The sequence below is a fragment of the Hemibagrus wyckioides genome, linkage group LG24 (genome assembly GCF_019097595.1).
Source record: "Hemibagrus wyckioides isolate EC202008001 linkage group LG24, SWU_Hwy_1.0, whole genome shotgun sequence".
Lineage (NCBI taxonomy): Eukaryota > Metazoa > Chordata > Actinopteri > Siluriformes > Bagridae > Hemibagrus > Hemibagrus wyckioides.
The window spans coordinates 11,548,505-11,567,208 of NC_080733.1; the positions used below are offsets into that span (position 1 = coordinate 11,548,505).

The 18,704-nt window shown below is 38.2% G+C and overlaps 1 protein-coding gene across 7 annotated transcripts in view; it reads right to left on the bottom strand.

Annotated features, from left to right (window-relative positions):
- The window catches only part of ripor2 (RHO family interacting cell polarization regulator 2), a 57,002-nt gene that overhangs the window by 35,559 nt on the left and 2,739 nt on the right, over nucleotides 1-18,704 (bottom strand). For 2 of the 7 annotated variants that reach the window (XM_058377288.1, XM_058377287.1), the window contains exon 1: nucleotides 7,567-7,818. The exons of 1 other annotated variant lie outside the window; for it this stretch is intronic. In XM_058377288.1, coding sequence (XP_058233271.1) covers nucleotides 7,567-7,672 — 106 coding nt within the window. In that variant the 5' untranslated portion in view covers nucleotides 7,673-7,818. Of the gene's footprint in view, nucleotides 1-7,566; nucleotides 7,822-18,704 lie in introns of those variants that run through there. 4 more of the 7 variants (XM_058377281.1, XM_058377283.1, XM_058377282.1 and 1 more) reach the window with 4 other exon arrangements.

Sequence of the window (18,704 nt, forward strand, 5' to 3'; positions counted from 1 at the left end):
ACCTGCCAACATCTTCATGTTTTATAGTCATTACATTCCAGCTCAATAAACCACATGCAGGAGTGAAGGGAGCAAAATTACCCGTGCTGTCTGGGTAAAATGGATGACATACCTGATCCCCTCAAAAGCACATCAACGTTAACAAATCATGGGGGTCTGTGAGTTTATGTATGCATAAGACAGCAGATAGCAAGGTGGGTGAGCAACAGCATAGAAAGATGTGATTAATTGGCTTCAGGTATCACAGAGGAAGCATGGGTTAGTCTTCACACTCCCTGATTAGTTGCTGTCATATGATAAGGGAAAGCTGGCCAGTGGGTGGGAGGGAATTCACAGGTGACCAAGTTGAGGAGAAAAAATGGGGAACAATTAAAAAATGCTTTATTACAAAGCTGGTCAGATGACCATGGTGATTATATTTTTTATTAAGGTGTGGCTGCAAATGACTATATTGACGCAACATGTAAAGTTTCTTTAGATCTTTTTTGTGGCCTTGAAATATATTTAATATCATCTACTGTGTTTAAAAATGAAAGAAGAAATCAAGTGAATACATTCATTGCGGACACAGAAACCGATACATAGAAATGATCGATAATATTACTTCAGTTGTTGAATGATGCATAAAGACAGAGTGGAGTAAGCGGTGTGGCATACAGTACATAATATATATAAACAAAATGTCAACTCAGTGAAAAAAAATGGATTAAAAATTTGGATCAATAAATAAATGCATACATGGGCATTAGCACTGTTCACATTTTTCTTAAAAACCAATTTCAAGCATACTCCTTCATCAAAACGTCTTTAAGGATATCTAATGTGTCCAAAACTTTATAATCTAAACATAAATATAGTGGGATTTGTTCACACACTCTTCTCTGCCCAACATGTCCGACAATTCCCAGTGTGAGATCTGGGCAGAAATACCACACAAGTCATAGAGGTCAGTGTGTGAGGATGAACAAGCACAACTGTGAAGGAATGTGAGAATGTATGTATGTATGTGTGTGTGTGTGTGTGAGTGTGTGTGTGTGTATTTGAAGAGTGTAAGGTGTGAGACAATCATCAACGCTGGATTGTGGTTGAAAGTTTTTTGTAAACACCTCAAAATGTAAATACATCACTATAATACTTCAAGAAAATGTTAACTGGCGTCTAAGCTGTGGATTAACAAAAATTGCCAGCTTTTACCTTAATTACAGCCTCAAACATTCAGTATTATGTCAACCGAGACTCATCTGAGTTCACTTTTTTAAGTCTTTACTGACTCGTTACACAGTTTGCACAGTTTGCAGTTTGCAGTTTGTAGGTGAATTTGTTTACGATTTATCCAAAACCAGCATTCAAAAATGAATTATAGCATTATATATTTGATTATGTAGTTAAATCTAAATACTCAGTTTCATGTAATCACACATGAGGTAATTACAGACAGTTTATACAGTTAAAAGCATATTGTTAAAACCTCAACTTTTTGACTGCTACTGTGTATAAGTCTATACAAAAATTAAATCCACCTTCATTTCATAATAAAAGTTCTTCAAAATGGAAAACTGTGCCTGGCCTCACGGCTGTGTATATTTTCACTGGCAGCACGCTTACACAGTTAGTCAGGCTTAGTTAGATTAAAGACTGTCATGTCTTAAACACACATCTCCTGCCTTTGGTCTTAATAACAGACTCAGCTGTAGGTAACGGTCCAGGCCGCCCACCCAGCACAGCTGCTTGTGCACTCCTCGCCAGGTGTTCAGATGTGTGTGTGTGTGTGTGTGTTATGTTTGTGTTATGGGATCTCTTTTGCTCTAAGATCATTTGGATGGGTGTTTGACAATAATAGTGAAAGACATTCATAAGAGGTAGTTCCTGGGTGACTGTAAGACAACTACATTGCTTTTCATCACTTCCGATCAGTTGTTTGCACTCTGTTATTGCTGAAAGTCCTCACGATTTTTGAGGAAGAAGCTTTGCTTAGCTGTCATCAGTGTGGCTGTGTTTTTCTCTCAACATGATTTCTTTTCACTAACTGTAAAATGTAGCCTTGTGTTGGTGGAAAGCTTAGCTCATTTGGACTAAAGTAGGTCAATGGGTGCTTGTGTCATCAGGCAGTGAGACAAAATTGTCATGCAATCTACGTGGCATATATCCCCCATTCCAGCTATAACACAATTCTGCAGCATCTACTCTATGACAGTGGAATCAGCTGCAGGGAAATCTTTCTAAAATCCAGTCTCACTAACCAAACATAGTACGCAAGGAAAAGTCATGCCTCCTCCTCTCTTTCTCATCCTCCCTGTTTCTGCCGAATCTAAGCAATGCTTTACTTGTTCTATGTGCCAAGGGCAGTGTATCCAAAGCTGATGTGAGCAGACCATGCCATCTCCTGACATAAACTCATCCCAGGCCTTCAGGAATATCACAGATGACCTATTCAGTAACTCTGGAACAGGATCAAAACATACCACATGCCTGACTAGTGCAAATGCAGTTAAATGATGACACAGTCTTTCACTCCAGGTATTTACCTAAAATTGCTAGAGGAATTATAAAAGATAGAATGGTGTATATTGGAATTATAAACCACTTCGTGGTTAGATTCCATCATTCTTCGTAATACATCAATATTTTGTACCACTGTAACATAAGGGACCGGAATGAGTTAAGGGCCCCTGAGCTAGACACATGGAAACACTGGTCAACCATTAATTCTTGTTGTAAACATGTCTACCTGACACTTAATGCTAGGACATAGTGCTCTTTAGAGCAATATTTTCCAGTCTGAAAAGTGAGAGATCAAGGTGGAAGTACATTTTTGAATGAATACAACTACCTTTACAGTATTAAAGGGTGCTTGATTTCACAATAGGATGTAACACGATTGCTCATACTGGGGATTATTATATGATTGCTAATGCATGTAATTCACTAGAAAACGGAAGGATGTAAATGTGCCACTGATACAAAATTGTGAATTCTGCCCAAAATACTTGGCACCTGGCTGAGAAATGCATTTATTTCTTCATTGATCTTTAAGAGCCACTTTTTCACAATTCTAGTAGATCTAGTAGGTCACAATTCTAGTAGATCCAGACACTATCCTGGGTAAAACTGGGTGCAAGGCTGAATAGGACATACACTTGTTGGCACTAAAGGGGGTTTTAGAGTAATTCATCTACTGATATGTTTTTGGGAGGTGGGAGGAAACTAGAGGACACCCCCACAGCCACTAGAGAGACACAAGAACCAGAAACACAAAACACACAAACTGTAATTGAAGCTCTGAATCAAATTCTGGTACCTGGAGCTGTGAGGCAAGCACACTTCCATAGATTTTTAAAACTGTGTTAAATACTAGTTCTATGCAGGTCTGCACTTTAAGGCTCATAATCACACAGTGTGTGTCTATAAAGGGCCAAGCCTGACCTAAGGTGGTGCCACTTAAAAATCATTAATGTGAGAACAGTATAATTGGCTGAACAGTGCATTAAGAACCTTTTGTAGATTATCCATGCTAATTTGATGACTCTCAGGTCCCAGCTTTGTTCACGACAAGGTTATAACTGCTCAGTTTTAGCAATAAAACCAAGGTTAATCTTCTTTGGTTGTAGATGGCTACATTTAACAATGTGATGACTGAGCAAATGGTGTAGCAGTCTTGCTTATTGGTTGCTTTTTTAGTTCAGAGCTAGACTTGTTCCACAAGCACACAATCTCCAATACTGGTGCAGGAAGTCTCAAATCTCCCCCATTCTATCCACTCAGCTGTAAGGCGCAAAATAACTTGATAAGGTGAAACCAGATACCACCTCAACAGGCTCTGCAGAGGTGCCTGAAAGGACACACTTCCCCCAACCCTGATATGAGATCTGAGTGTAGATAAGGAGCAGTGTAATAAATGGGTTTGTGAAACCTGATACTGCTTTTTTTGCCTGGTTGAGTGCAGTGGTCACTGTACAGTAGCAAATCACATAAAAAAAACCCCCAAAAAAACAAACAAAAATGCAACCAGAAAAACAAAACAAAACCAAAAACCATGCCTTTACTGAACATTACATCCATCTGTGACACTGCAGAACCATCCATTCAACTAATGCTACTCAATTTGCTGTAGAGTTTCAGAATTTGCTGTGATGATTTTGTTGTCTATTGTTTTTGGTTTCTCATTGTGTTTTGAACTTAAAGGGTTATTGTTATTGTGTTTAGCACTGTGAGCAAAGTCACAGATGACTGGAGAGTTAGCATGAAATCAGCCCTGTCTTTACCTAATCCACCACATTAAATACCACAGTACCACCTGAAGAGGCTGGTAGCTCCAAACAGGAATTTCGTCTACTTTTGATGGTCTTTACACCTCAGCAATACAGAAACTGAGAACTGACATGCAGCAGGGAAACACACAGTGATCAAGAGAGACTTGAGACAAGAGAGACCATGTAACACTGGATAGAACTGCTTAGATTGCCTGAGGTGGTATACAGAGATAACCTCACGTGTTGCTAATAAAATATTTGAAATATTTGAGCCTCAACCCTCAGTTCTGAGGTGATAAATAGCTTTTTCACCATGTTTTTGGCACTTATTTCTAGAGCATGATTCACAAATCCTTGACTTATAGCAGTAAAAGTTGTTGATAAGTCTGAGGTAATAGCACACATGCTAGGGCTTGAATGTTGTTTCAATTTATAATACAACAGCTTCAGGGCTTGAGGCTGGTGTATTGCATAGGTTCTTAGAGCTGATATAACACAAGGCATAGAACTTTAGGTACAGTATGATTCAGTTTAAGGACTTCTAACCTACTTTCCTTTCTGACTTCTTTACACTTATTTGATTCACTCAGCAGGGTGACTAAGGTCCAACTACCACAGTGTCTTTCCAGCCTTTTGACCATGTCTAATAGGCTTTCCTCTTTGCTTCAGGAACCACACATTAGATCATACAAAAGGCTCTCTGAATAACTCATGAAGTGTCCAGAAAAAAGGAATCAATAAACTACTTATGCATATTTGTGTTACAATAAACTTGACTTTTCCTTTTTTTTTGTCTTTGCAAGATTGCAATAGGTTAACTGGAAAACTTTTGAAGGCTGAATTCACAACATTTGTAGAAAGAGGGGGGGGGTCAATGGGAGTGGCAGGCAGCTGTTTGAGGAAAAGTGAAGGAGTTTCAGGAGCCAGTTCCTCAGGTTTGAACAGAGAAGGGGAGTAAAGTTTCAGTGGCCTGTGATAGACAAGAAACCACAGACCTCACATCATTCTGAACTGAGCATCTGTGTTGTCTTTTACAGAATGTCTCTATATACATTTTAAAACAAGTCCCCTAAGCGGTTATTAATGATTCTAGCTTTTTAAATGCGGTAGACTATTTCTATTTCTAAAAATCCCTTTCACTATGCTAGTGTGCACCTTGTATGTTACATGCTTTTAATTTCGGTATGTACGGATCCAGTTTCAAAGACTAGTCTTAAATATTCATCAAGTACAATGTGACCTAGAACAAACTGACACAAAGCTTGGGGTATACATATATAGACATCTATCAGCGTTATTCCTGTGGGCTTCAGAGTGTTGCAGATGTCTAAGAATTCATCTAGTTTTCAAGATTGTTGCTTAATTCTCAATTCTGAATAGTCATGAGATCTTGACACATTTTTTTTTAGAACAGGAGCACTGACAGTAGTTCACTGACATGGTACAAAGGATTATATTGATTTGCTTGTTGCTTATACTGAGATAACTGTTTATTATTAGCTGTTTACTGATGCCTGTATGATTCCACATCATTAAACATAGCTTTAAAGTCACTGGCAAATTGACCAAAGGGGTGCTAAGATACAATTCCCATCAGCCCCAGCATGTCTCATGTCTTAACCACCCTCACCTGTGTCTGGTTTCACCCTGATGAGCGCCATCACATAAGTGCCTGTGTTTCAGTGCCTAGGTATATCTCTCTAGCCTGTCTTTTTTTGTCTGTTTTGTTTAACTTACAGTGATGGTTGTTATTTTGCAGCATGCACAATAAAAGTCTGCACCTGTATCTGCTGCCTCTACTATTTATATGGTATTGATACTGGAAAGTAATAAAACTTGAAGCGCTTAACGCCACCTCATTATTGGCACACCCTGCCATGTTTTATTTCTTTTCTTAAGCAGTAATGTTTCCTTCCAGGTATGTATAGCTGTGTTATGGTAAGAAGCTGTTGAAAGTTCATGAGCAGTTGGTGGGTTCATGAGTCTTGAAAGAAGCTTTCAAGCCTCATACAGATTGGTGCAATATGGGAGTTGTGGTGTGATACGAGGATGCTCTGATAATGGAAGGCACTTATCTATGTGCAGACTGGAAGAAGGATTGGCTAGAGATATGCATAAACATTTCAAATATAGATACACTGCTAATAGAAATAGATATTGAAAATATTAGTAAATAAAACTGTTATGTGATCTATCTTCTGGAGCTTCTGGGTAGAAATTGGCAACAGGACAGGGATATCACATTAAAGCCCTAGAGAGCCACAGCGCTGTGGATTGTAGTATCATTTAACACATCGCATACAAATCAGCAGCTAATTGCCAAAGTCTCCGCTCTCATCCTCACGCTTTATCATATAGCTGCTCTTTTCAGTCACGTACATTTTCAGTGGTTAAAAGGAAATTATGCCCTATTGGATTTCAGGGAAATGAGGGTATACCGGATGATGAGGCAACACATTTTAAAGGCAGCACCATCATGGTTCAGATGTTTTTGTGTGATTGCATACAAAAATATCCGTTTTATAACTGTCCCTGTACTTCCTTGGCAATTTACCAACCTTGCAAGAACAAATAAACTATTAACATGAAAGTAAGATGATTTTAAAAATCCATATTAGGTACAATGCTGTTTCCATTACTTCATTATAAATTATAATAATAATATACTTATAACTTATACAATCTCCTGATCTCACCCAGTAGAGCAGTATATGTAGATTTTAATATCTAGAGTGCAGAAGTGCAGGCCATATTTCTTTGCTAACTGCTCATGCACGTAGTGTTACATTAGCATTAAAGAAAGAATAAGGGACTCGAAGAAGATGTGGCATTTCTATTAATGTGACCTTATTGCCTTATAGTCATAAATAATCAACAGTAGGTAGAGTTTGATATGGAAGACAGAGTGCTAGTCATAGTTTTCTTAAAATATTTGGAAATTGTACAGAAAGGAAAGTTGTTAAAGAAATCTATGGTGCAAAATATTACTCATCTATTACTGGCCTGTTTTTAGGCACGTTACACAAGAACACACACATACCCACTCACACACACCCACTCACACACACACTCACGACAATTTGCATTCTGCAATAGGACCAAATATAAAAATCTCCCAATCCAATGATACACTGCAATACAACTGAAAACAAATATGTCATACGATGCAACGCTAACATATCTTTTCAATAAGCTAACAAACCTGGACCAAATCTACAAGATCCAAACGGTTATCCTCAAACAGACCTTTTACTTTTAAGTCTCACCCACAAAAGCATGACCAGAGCTTTTCCAAACTCCTAATGCGTAATCTCACCCACAATTCCCTGACCCAGGATCACTCTACCATCAGTGAAGACGTCCTCTGCCTCCTCACGCATCAGCTCAGTAAAGTCATCCTCTGTGATGTCAGCCAAGGCCATTCCTTCTCAAGTTTTCACCTTCGCTTTCACTGCTATGTTCCTCGTCCTGATCCGGAGCTTGATATCAATCAGAGCCTGAGCAGAGAGCCAAGGACTACACAGTGCTTCTGCTCTCTACACAAGGGTGTGTGTGAGTGTGTGAGAGTGAGAGAGAGAGCCCACACCAACCAGGCCAGCTTTCAACAACAGGATGATTTCATAATCTAACGTGTGTTTGCGCAGTGGGAAGAAGTGGAGAGCAAACTTTGAGCGGGCGTGTGTGGGTGAGGGTGTGTGTTGAGTACAGGATGAAGATCTGTGAGCCTGCCAGACTATGATCATGAAAAATCTAAATGAGAACGTTCTGCCTCAGCAGATATTGGTGGAGGTGTCTTTGGCCCAAACTCTGATTTTTCAGCATGTACACCACATTTTTGTCTTAAGGTGAGATTTTGGTTTGCATTTGTAATAGACTGAAGAAAGGGAAACAAAATGTAATTATTTAAAAATGTTCAAGAATTCATGGAGACATCAAGTCATTGTTTTCTTGAGAAATTCATGCGTGTAATATGATACACTTCATAAATGCCAAATAAATATAAATAAATTTATTCCTAGAATACACAGTTTTATGTATTATTATTATTATTATTATTATTATTATTATTATTATTATTATTATTATTATTGTCATCAGTGTTAAGTATGACAGCACTTCATTTTCTGAGATTTCTGTGCATTATTTGTGTAAATGATGGAATGATGAAAACAATTAATCAAACCTTTACTTATGAATGAGCTATGGAAATGATAATGTATTGAAATGCATTTATATACGCTTGAACTAAATTCTCATCTCTGATTGGTCAAAAGGTGTTGATTAAGTTTCTATAAATCACAAGTTTATATCAGTTTCTTACTACAGTTAGTAGTAAGACTGTTCCTTTAACCAGAAAGGAAGGTTTCTGGGATGTGCTGCTGTAGGAAATAATAATAATTTCTGGAAATTACAACATCTTATTATTGATTATTTTCCTATAGGAGCACAGAGTGTCGTGTGTTATTCCTTACATAACTGACCCATCTAATGACCCATTTAAAGTAATTAACCCATTTACTGCAGCCTCATTTTTGTTTGTGTTTCTAAAGCAAGTTATAAAAGGCTTGACGTCTTTATTACTGAAAACTAAATATTATTGTTTTTATAGAGGTGGTGTAAGTGGTCCATTTATTTCAAGCAGCTATTTAATAAAGATAGTGTATGTCTGAGAGTCCCATATAATAATATACTGTAAATATAAAATACCTTTGTGCCATATTCAGTACTTTTAAATGCTTTTTGTTAGTGCTATGGTTTTTTTGTGCAAAGTAATGGCACATTTACCGTATTCCATCCTTACCTGAGTTGCAAACATGTGGACATAAATATAAATACATTATGCTTTTTATACATCTAATTGCCCATATATATGTATATATATATATAAATATATAAATATATATATATATATATATATATATATATATATATATGTATAAGCTTCACAAAGTCATGTTTTTCCTCAGCTTCATGAGTACTAGTAAAAAATAAAGGGCACAATGCAGTAACTTAGTTCACTACACACACAGGCCTTTGCTCATCTTCACACAGTAAATTCAAAAAGAGAAAGCTGACATGTGCCAGTCTACTGAGACAGGCTGAAATAGTAACTAGGCTAGTGGTTTGATATATCTCATGTCTTTTATCCACTGCAATTTTTGTGCACCTTCTTTAAATCCCTGTGGAACAAAACTTACAGCAATCTCATTAATGAGGGGGCCGGTTCCAGCTGCAGCCAGAGCAAAGCACAGCAGTGAGGCATCCCGGTGTTCGTGTAAAACATTCTTCTAATAGAAAAATAAAAATAAAACCAGAGTGCAGGCATGTCTATGGGCAACTATGATGACCTGAACAGAGAGAGAGAGAGAGAGAGAGAGAGAGAGAGGGAGAGAGGCATCTTTTTTAGAGGCAGGCTAGAGTCAAGAGTGGAGAAGTTGGAAGTTAGCTGGAAGGTGTTATTCAGACCTGTGTACATAAATAATGGAGGATGGGAGAGTAACAAGAGCCCTAAGTCAGTCATGTGCTCTGACACTCTTTGAGGATAAAAAACACACACAGTAAGAGCAGTAATAGCATATAGTGTAGCAGTTAATATCTGAACTGACACATTTACATAATACACTAAAATGTTGTGATATCAATTAACACATGAGAGAAAGTGAATAACAAACACACACACACACACACAATTTAGTACAAGAACGCATGTACATGTGCACACAGCATACATCACATAGTTTCACTGTATCCACTTGGACATTCAGAGAATGCTAATTATTTGAAATGTTAGTCATAGTACCAGTGAGAGCAACACACACACACATACACACACACCTGCTATTACTAACACATCCCACCCACAACAAGCTGCCCAGTGTAGCAAAGCACTACATTTATACATCAGCATAAAAAAAATCAAAAGCTCAAACCCATTAAAGAACATAAATGACTGATGTGATCACTCTGACCTCAAATATTTACATTTGTATGAGTAAAGGTTTGCCTTTCATGTGCCATGACGATTAGGACTATATCCGGATAGAGGAAAATGCAGGTGCACCCAAAGCACATCTGTAAATCTGCAGTGGTGACTCATGTGGTTAAGACTCTGGGCTGTTGATCAAAAGATTAGGGTTCAAGCCCCAGCACTGCCAAGCTGCCACTGTTGGGCCCCTGAGCAAGGCCCTTAACCCTCTCTGCTGCATCATGGCTGACCCTGTGCTCTGACCCCAACTTCCAAAGCTGGGATACGTGAAGAAAGAATTTCACGTAATATATATGTGACAAAAAAGGCTTTTTCTAACCTGCTCACTCAGATCTAAAACATGTTTTAACCAGATGTTATATAGTGTAAACATGTTAAGAAAATCTCCTCTCCACTCCAGTCACAACACATTGGGTACATGACTGCTGAAGCTGAGAGAGTGCAGACCAACATGTTTTGAAATCGTTATACAAACTCGGAGATTTCTGAAATATCCTGTTACACGTTGGCTAACATTATCTTATTAACTTTAGCAATGAAGAAACTGAACGTTTATAAATATGCTTCTCAGAATCATGTCTTATAGTAGATTTTTCATGATTGTCCCTGATCGTTAGAAATACGACTGACAAATCCTTCGAGGAATCCTGTCAGGTTAACTAATAGCTGCTATTTTATTTGTCTTAGCAGTGATGATTATTAACATTTAGAAATATGACTCCTCTCAGAAATCCAGTCAGGTCAGCTCATAGCAGCTAATTCATTAGTGCTAGCAGGGTTGATTATGAATATTAATAAGCATGACATAAGAATCCTCTTCGGAAATCTTGTTAGCTGAGCTCTCAGTGTAGGTGTTAATGATTGTGAATATTTTTAAATATGACAGAAGTATCTTGTTAGAAATCCTGTCAGGTTAGCTTGTAGCTGCTAATTCATTAGTGTTAGCAATGATAGTTATAAACATATCTTAAAAATACTTGAGATCTTGTTTGAGTTATCTCATGTTAGCTAGCTAACTAACAATATATGTGAAAATACATATGCATATTCTAATACAAATACTTATTTATTGACTCCTAGGCTCATTGCTGTATCACTAAGAGACACTTTTACACATACACACTCAGAAACACAGGTCCTGTGGTCCATGAACTAAAGATTTTAAAATAACCTGTTAAAGATATCCTGATTTTCTCGATGAATATGGCATATTTCTCAGTAAAACAGAGTAAGAAGTCATTTATAGATTTTTGTTTTAATCCATTAGGATTTTGAATGAATTGGGTTCCAAAACAAACATGGAGTCCGATCCAGATGATGATATGTGGAGGTTATGATATGTGGAAGGTTAATCATGACGTAATGTAATTGATTAATATTATTTTCTCCCCATCTGTGTGTATGGTGATATAATCTGGAAACTGGAAACCAGGAAAATGGTGGTCCTGGCCTAATAATAAGATTGTTTGCACATTACGTACAATTCAGCAGTCAGATTTAAATCTGAATACGCAGAAAGAAATCTAAGTAAAAATTTAGGTGACAAAACAAGAAGCGTTGACAAGATCAGGTATAAATAGAGTCTCAGTCTTGCACCGCAAACGTAAAGAAAAGTGACTGTTCTGCAACCGTAGCATCCCCATACATCCTCAAGCACAAACTGCACTCGTGCCATTATTTCTCCATAATAACAACATGCTCTTACACCTCAGGGGAGCTGTCAAACATGAACGCACAAACCTGTGTTTTGACAGCACTGCATGGACAATGTATTGATAAGACCTTTCAAATGGACCGCTCCAGTCAGACAAGAGAGCTGTTTCCATCCTCAACTCTACACAAGGGGACAATAGAGGTCAGGGTTCTGGTCACAGTTTGTCCTTCAGTGCTTTTTCTGATTGTTATGAAGTACTCATAAATGATGTCTTCTTCTTTTTTTTTGCCCTGAGATATTGAAAGAGCAAACACGGAAGGAAGTTGAAAGAAGCTAGAACATTGCAAAAATTCCTGCTTATTTATTTATTTATTTTTTTTCCACAGCAAAAATGAATGACCTTAAGCAGAGGGTAGGTTTTGTGTTTGACTTTATAAAAGACCAAATTTTGAAATCAGCACTAAGACAGGCGAAGAAAGTTGAGACTAAAGTTCAGATTCAAAAGAGCAGCTCGCGTCTTTCACCCTCTGCGATCACGCTCATTCTCTTGCTTTCACACATTTCCTACTCTTTGCATAAACAAGGGCGAATAATTATATGAAGTGTGAAGTTTGAAATTATGCAGGGTTTCCAAGGAAACAGCACCAAGGGTACGCTGGTAAATTTCTGGATCGCTTGCTTGTGTCAACTAGCATAAGATTTGCAGTGTTACTTGTGAAACCACAATTGACTCCTAATTATTCACCAAAAACAAGCTTTTAAGACTGGTGACAGTCCATTTTCTCAGTCCAAGATTTCTCAGCGGAAGTAAAGGACCTGTGTGGAGATCTCCTAGTATGTTGAAACAGTCTGTTGAAATAAGTGACAAACTTATACATCCTCATATAGTTACTAGAATGTCAAAATACAGTGTGTACATTTCCTTATAGTCACTAGAGTTTATCTACATACTGTAACTTTTATGCACCTTTTAATTCCATTTAAATGACCTTAATGCTGTTCCTCTACAATTATGTTCCTCCAGGTAAAGAAACAATAGATGAAAACTCAAAACCACCAAGTGACTAGAGTTTTTTAACCAAATCCCTAATAGCATTTTCTAAAATGACAGATTCTGCTTAGGTCTGATGTGGTCTGGTATACATACATCTAATCTAGACACAGCTAATGGAATGTTTGCCTAGGTGAACTTCCAGTCTGCGCTGGAGCTCAGCTGCATCTTCTAGCTGACAGGCAACAGTTGTTAGCGTAAAGAGACCTAGATAATAATCAGCACACTACAAGTAGTAGGTTTCATTTTGACTACAGTTTTCAGTACCCAGACTCATTTTCATATCCCTGAGCAGTTTGAAGGGTGAGTAATCAAAGGATGATTCAAGGAACGATTCACATGCAAAAATATTAAGAAAAATAAACATAAACAAACTGCATAATATGACTTTTAATATGTTTATCAGACTGGCGAGTAGTGGATTTTATTTTAGAATATTATTTTACCACCAAATATAATGAGCAATATTTGTGGTTAGTGAAACAGTGTAAAGAAAAAAGAACAGAATCTGTAGCACTTGCATCTTAAGCTTTAATTGGAATACTTGTAAAATATAAAATATAAAATACATTTACATGTATATGAAATATAATCTTCTTATAATATTATAATAAGTCCTATAATAGTGTTAAAAATAGAATCATAAACACTATTTAGCCAAACGTTTTAGCTTTCCACAAGGTTTAGGAGTGTGTTTATGGGAATTTTTGACCATTCCACTAGAAGCACATTTGTGAGGTCAGGCACTGATGTTGGATAAGAAGGCCTGGCTCACATGCTCCGCTCTAATTTATCCTCAGGACTCTGTGAAGTTCCCCCACACCAAACTCACTCATCCGTGTCTTTATGGACCTTGCTTTGTGCACTGGTGTGCAGTCATGTTGGAACAGGAAGGGGTCATCCCCAAACTGTTCCCACAAAGTTGGGAGCATGAAATTGTCTAAAATGTCTTGGTATGCTGAAGCATTAAGAGTTCCTTTCACTGGAACTAAGGGGCCAAGCCCAACCCCTGAAGTCAATGATTTGGAGGGGTGTCCCAAAACTTTTGGCAATATAGTGTGTGTGTGCGCGCGTGTGTACACACCCATATATATGTATATATATATTTGTGTTAGTGGGCCAGTGGGTGTGTGATCTGTGGTATACCAAAGTATCCGTTCCTATTGCAGGTGACGAAAGAAAAGAGAAGTAGAATATATATGAAAGAGAACAGGGAAGATCTGTGTATCTTGTCTCATGTGATTAAGAATAAGGTGTGGTTCAGTGGTGGTAAAAGTTCACATTTACCCAATATCCTGCAAACAAGAAATGGTGTGTTGCCTGATGTGTAACAGGGCTGTAACAGTGTTGTGTTATAATGCTGTGGGCTTGGAAATTCCCACATGGGTACACAGACAGCAGGCGTTTATTGGGATGGGATTACAACTCTGCAGGCACTGTCCCATGTTCTCTTTGCTTCTCTGATCTGCCTCATGAGCAGGTTAATAAGTAAGTAATAAAACAACTACAGGATGGTGTGATGTGGCAATTTGTTTATTTGCCCTCATGAAGTGTGTTATTCCTCATATACAATAATTTACTGATATTAATAGTTTGTTATTATTTGTTATTAGAACAGGCCATATGTTTAATCTTCCTACAGTTAAGTTTGATGTTGTGGAACATTATAGCAGGTTTTTACTCTCTCTTGAAGTTAATAAGACAAAGAAAAGTGCAAAAATCTTGAAACCTAATACCCAATGCTAACACTGGAGACTCCTTACACAAATGCTAAAGAAACTCAGAATCTCCTCACAGAATGCTTCACCATATGGACAATTACACATTTTAAATCTGTTTAGAAATTAACTTTTACTATATAAATAATAATATATTAGAATGGGCACTTTAATTGAAACCTGTGATTTTTCTTTTTGCCAGCATTGCTGTACTAGAAAATTAATGAACTCTGGAAAATGTAAGATTATTCTCTTACTCCATATGTATGCTAAGCACGTTAGGAACACGATGTCTAGAAACTACCGGTTTCTGTCCTAGCGTGAAGTGATTCTTATATGCAGCTCAAAATTAGACAAGGGCCTCTCTCCGGTTGATCTGCATGAGAATAGGTCTTCCCACGAATGGCTTTCACGCCTACACATTCAGAACAGCCAACCAAGGCAGTCTGGCATTGCCCAAAGGCCCTCAATGAGTTCTGCTTCCAAAGCAAGCAGGGGTCCAATGAAAAGCATAGTGTCCTCTATCAAAAGAGAGCTGCATGTAAAATCCTATTGCTGTAGATGAAAAAGTGTGAGACCCCTCACGTATCGCTGTGTCATGTTTCACGCTCATGTATCTGAGCAGGGCATCAGCTCTGTGGTTGCACAGAATGATATATTAGGCATGGCTCATGGTCAGACTTGTTATTATGGGTTTTATAGCCTCTTATAAAGACCTAATAATCTCTATTGGCTATGCAGTCAGAATTTTCTGGAACATACTGCCATCAAATTGCTATTTCTAGTTTCTCACTTGTTCTCTTTTTGATTTATGAGCATGAGCTTAACACTGCTGTGTTGTTTTGCACCATGCTGTCCTGCAGGCTGTTCCTGAGGATCGACATTATTCGGAGGTCCTGGATGGCATGACTCACTTGTGACTTTTCTCATACAGAGAATTAGAGCCAGCTCACTGCTGTCTGCTGAGACTCCGACTGCTGGAACACAGTTTGTCTACTAAATACCACATTCTGTTTACAGAGTGAGTTTAATTATCAGTGTTGATCACAAACTCTCAGCTACCCATGACCCTTTTGACCTGCACCTTTCTATTTGTAGCCAAAGTGTAGCATGATTCACATCTACAGCCATCTAACGCAATACTGCTTACAACACACTGCTTACGACACACTACTCCGGGATATGTTTTGGATCTTTACCTACTGCATCTCTTCGGAATGTACTATTACCCAAGGCAAGAAGTAAGGCATGTATAGATGTACTGAGATATAGATTAAGTTGAAAGCAAAGCAAGCTAGAATACTCCTTTAATAGTGAAGTAAACATCAAGGATGCCTATTGCCTGACTGCACTGCAGACATTTCAGTGAAGATCCTCTGGCTTAAATGTATTATACAGACGCAGTAAACATGATAACAAGGCTTTCATTGTCACATGGCACTATTTGTGCTGCCATGTGTCTTAAAATGATGGCAAACTGCTGTGCTGCTTGTGCTAGATGCAGGCAATCAAAAGCAGCATGCTGCAGATCTGCTGTTTAAAAGAAAGCTTTATTCCAGCAGAGGCCACAGAGGCTTAGTGTCAATATGATGAATGTGTTCAAAGCACATCAGAACACCTGACAAGAAGCAGTTGAATTATAGAGACTTTGTTCCCAGCTCACTCTTTACCTGTAGAAAGCTATACCTTAGATTGCCGTAATTAGGCCTACTTGTCAGAAAAGTCACTATATTATGGCTTTGACAGAAAATCTTAAAGAAATATTGTAGCTGGCTCATTTCTGAAGCACTTTTTTTAAGCAGACCTCTTGCTGCCAGGATGAGCAAGTGCAAATGAGAGGAACAGTAAGCGGAAATGGAAGGAAAAGAACACTAGGATGAATAAGTGGGCAGTGTAGAAGAGTGCGAGAGAGAGTGAGGGTGAATCACAGCACACTTTAGCTCTCCGCTATCCCCTGTGCTGCGCTCACAGTCCGGCTTTAGCACGAGAGAGGCGTGTTGCCATGGAGTGGGAAGATGCTCTGCCTGCAAAGCCTGTTGAATAAAGAGAGAAAGATGGAAAACAAGGAGGAAATGTTGTTTCTGTAGATTTGTTTTCAAACCCGTGGATGTGTTCACGAGTTGAGGTTGTTATCAGAAGCTTAAATCTCAGGGCCACCAGAGAACCTCAAACACACTTACTTACTTAGTTACATGCTGTTTCTTCTAAACATATTCGCTGATATTAATGCTGATTCATGAAAGAGCTTGTCTCTAAAGCACACTTATAAACGCTTCCCTTTACAACCATAAGACAGATTTTATCATCCATCCAGGGTGTGTCACACCGAGAAATGAAGAAAACATTTAAATAAGCATTGCAAAAGCTTTCCTCATTTCTATTTCATTTTCCATGAAGCTGATCATGTGCAAATGTACATTGCAAAACCTTTTCCTCCAGCACTGAAATATTATAAACTCAGTTGTGCATAAGGTTTGTAATGATTGATTGATTGGTTGATGGATTGATTAATCACTTCAGTTTTGACAGCATATTGAATTTTCACATATTTCAAGCTAGAGTTATGCAAACTGATACTTTATCTGTTTATCTGTAAACAAGGGTACATCATACAAAAAACCTCTGTATATCAGGCCCCCACAGTTGGGTTTGTTTGTTTATTTATTTATTTATTGATTGATTGATTGTCAATATAATTCTGGCAGTAAGAATGCTTATCAGAAATGCCCAAGATTGGTACTGTAAGCCTTTCTGGCTGAGAACTGCAGTGAAGCCACCTAGTGGTTATTTCTGGGCAAATCAACAGCACAACTATGCCTAAATAAATTAAAAGTACTAAAGTACATTTAGCAAAATTTTATACTAAAATCTTTAAAAAAAGCAAAACAGAGTCCTTTTTTAGATATAGTTCCCGGACACAGCTGAAACCGCACCTTTTGGCACAAACACCAGGTCTGTGGGTGGACAGCTTCAGTCCCCCTGCTGTTTCAGGACGCGATGCAATCGAGGCACTGATTGGAGCAGTAATGAGCTGCTGACTGATTGCAGACAGACACGAAACATAGCCAGCTAAGAATAGCACCTTTTCCTCCCCTGTCAGTCTTTAATACAGGGTTAGCTGAAGAAAAAAGAGAGCTGGAATCTTCCTGAAAGTCCTGCTTCGTCACTTTGCTGAATAGCAAACATAGCTGCATGATGGTGCTGACTTAGTCATTATTATGGGATTAGTCGCTATTATGTGATTATCATCAAGTTCTTTTGTTAATTTTCAGTAACCATGTTATCCTAGTTAAATCCCTGGTGGATCTAGAGCCTATCTCAGGAACACTGGATATAATGCTGGAATATATCCTGAATGGGATTCCAGTGTAGTACCATGCATGCGCATTTACACCAAGGGACAGATTAGACAATCCACCTTTTTGGAGAAAGAAGGAAAATGGAGAATCAAGAGGAAACCCATGCAGAAGAATATGCCAAGAAAATCTACATAGCAAGTAAGCCATACTTAGGATCAAACCCGGGATGCTGAGGTTGTGTTGCTAACTACTCCACCACCATTCCATTCGCTTAATACCAGAATTGTTATATGTTTATATGGTAAAAATCTTAAGAATGATGTGTTTTCTTATTATGGTGTACCAAGGAGGAGGTAATCAATTTCTAACAAATCACTCCAATTAGGCATTTCTCAGAGGATGAACTGAGGCACCTAACTGGGGGACTAGACAGCAAAAAGGCATGTTCTGCTGCTCTGATCTGAGATCAATACACCATTTTGATCTCCCAGTCACCACTTGGGAGCAAAGTGAAGTTCAAAGCTGAAGTCTCAGTGCATTTTTTATTAGAGAAGGCAGCCATGAGCTCTTATAATCCTTCCTTATCAAAGGAAGTCTTGGGGTTACCAGGTTGGAGGTTAAGACAGCAGAGAATTCGGCTCCATCCCTCACTCAGCTTCATTCAGAGATGGAGTGGATCAAGCCTTACGCTGCCTTTTGTTCAGCTGGAAAGAAAAAGAAAACTCTGCCCTACATCTGTGAAGCAG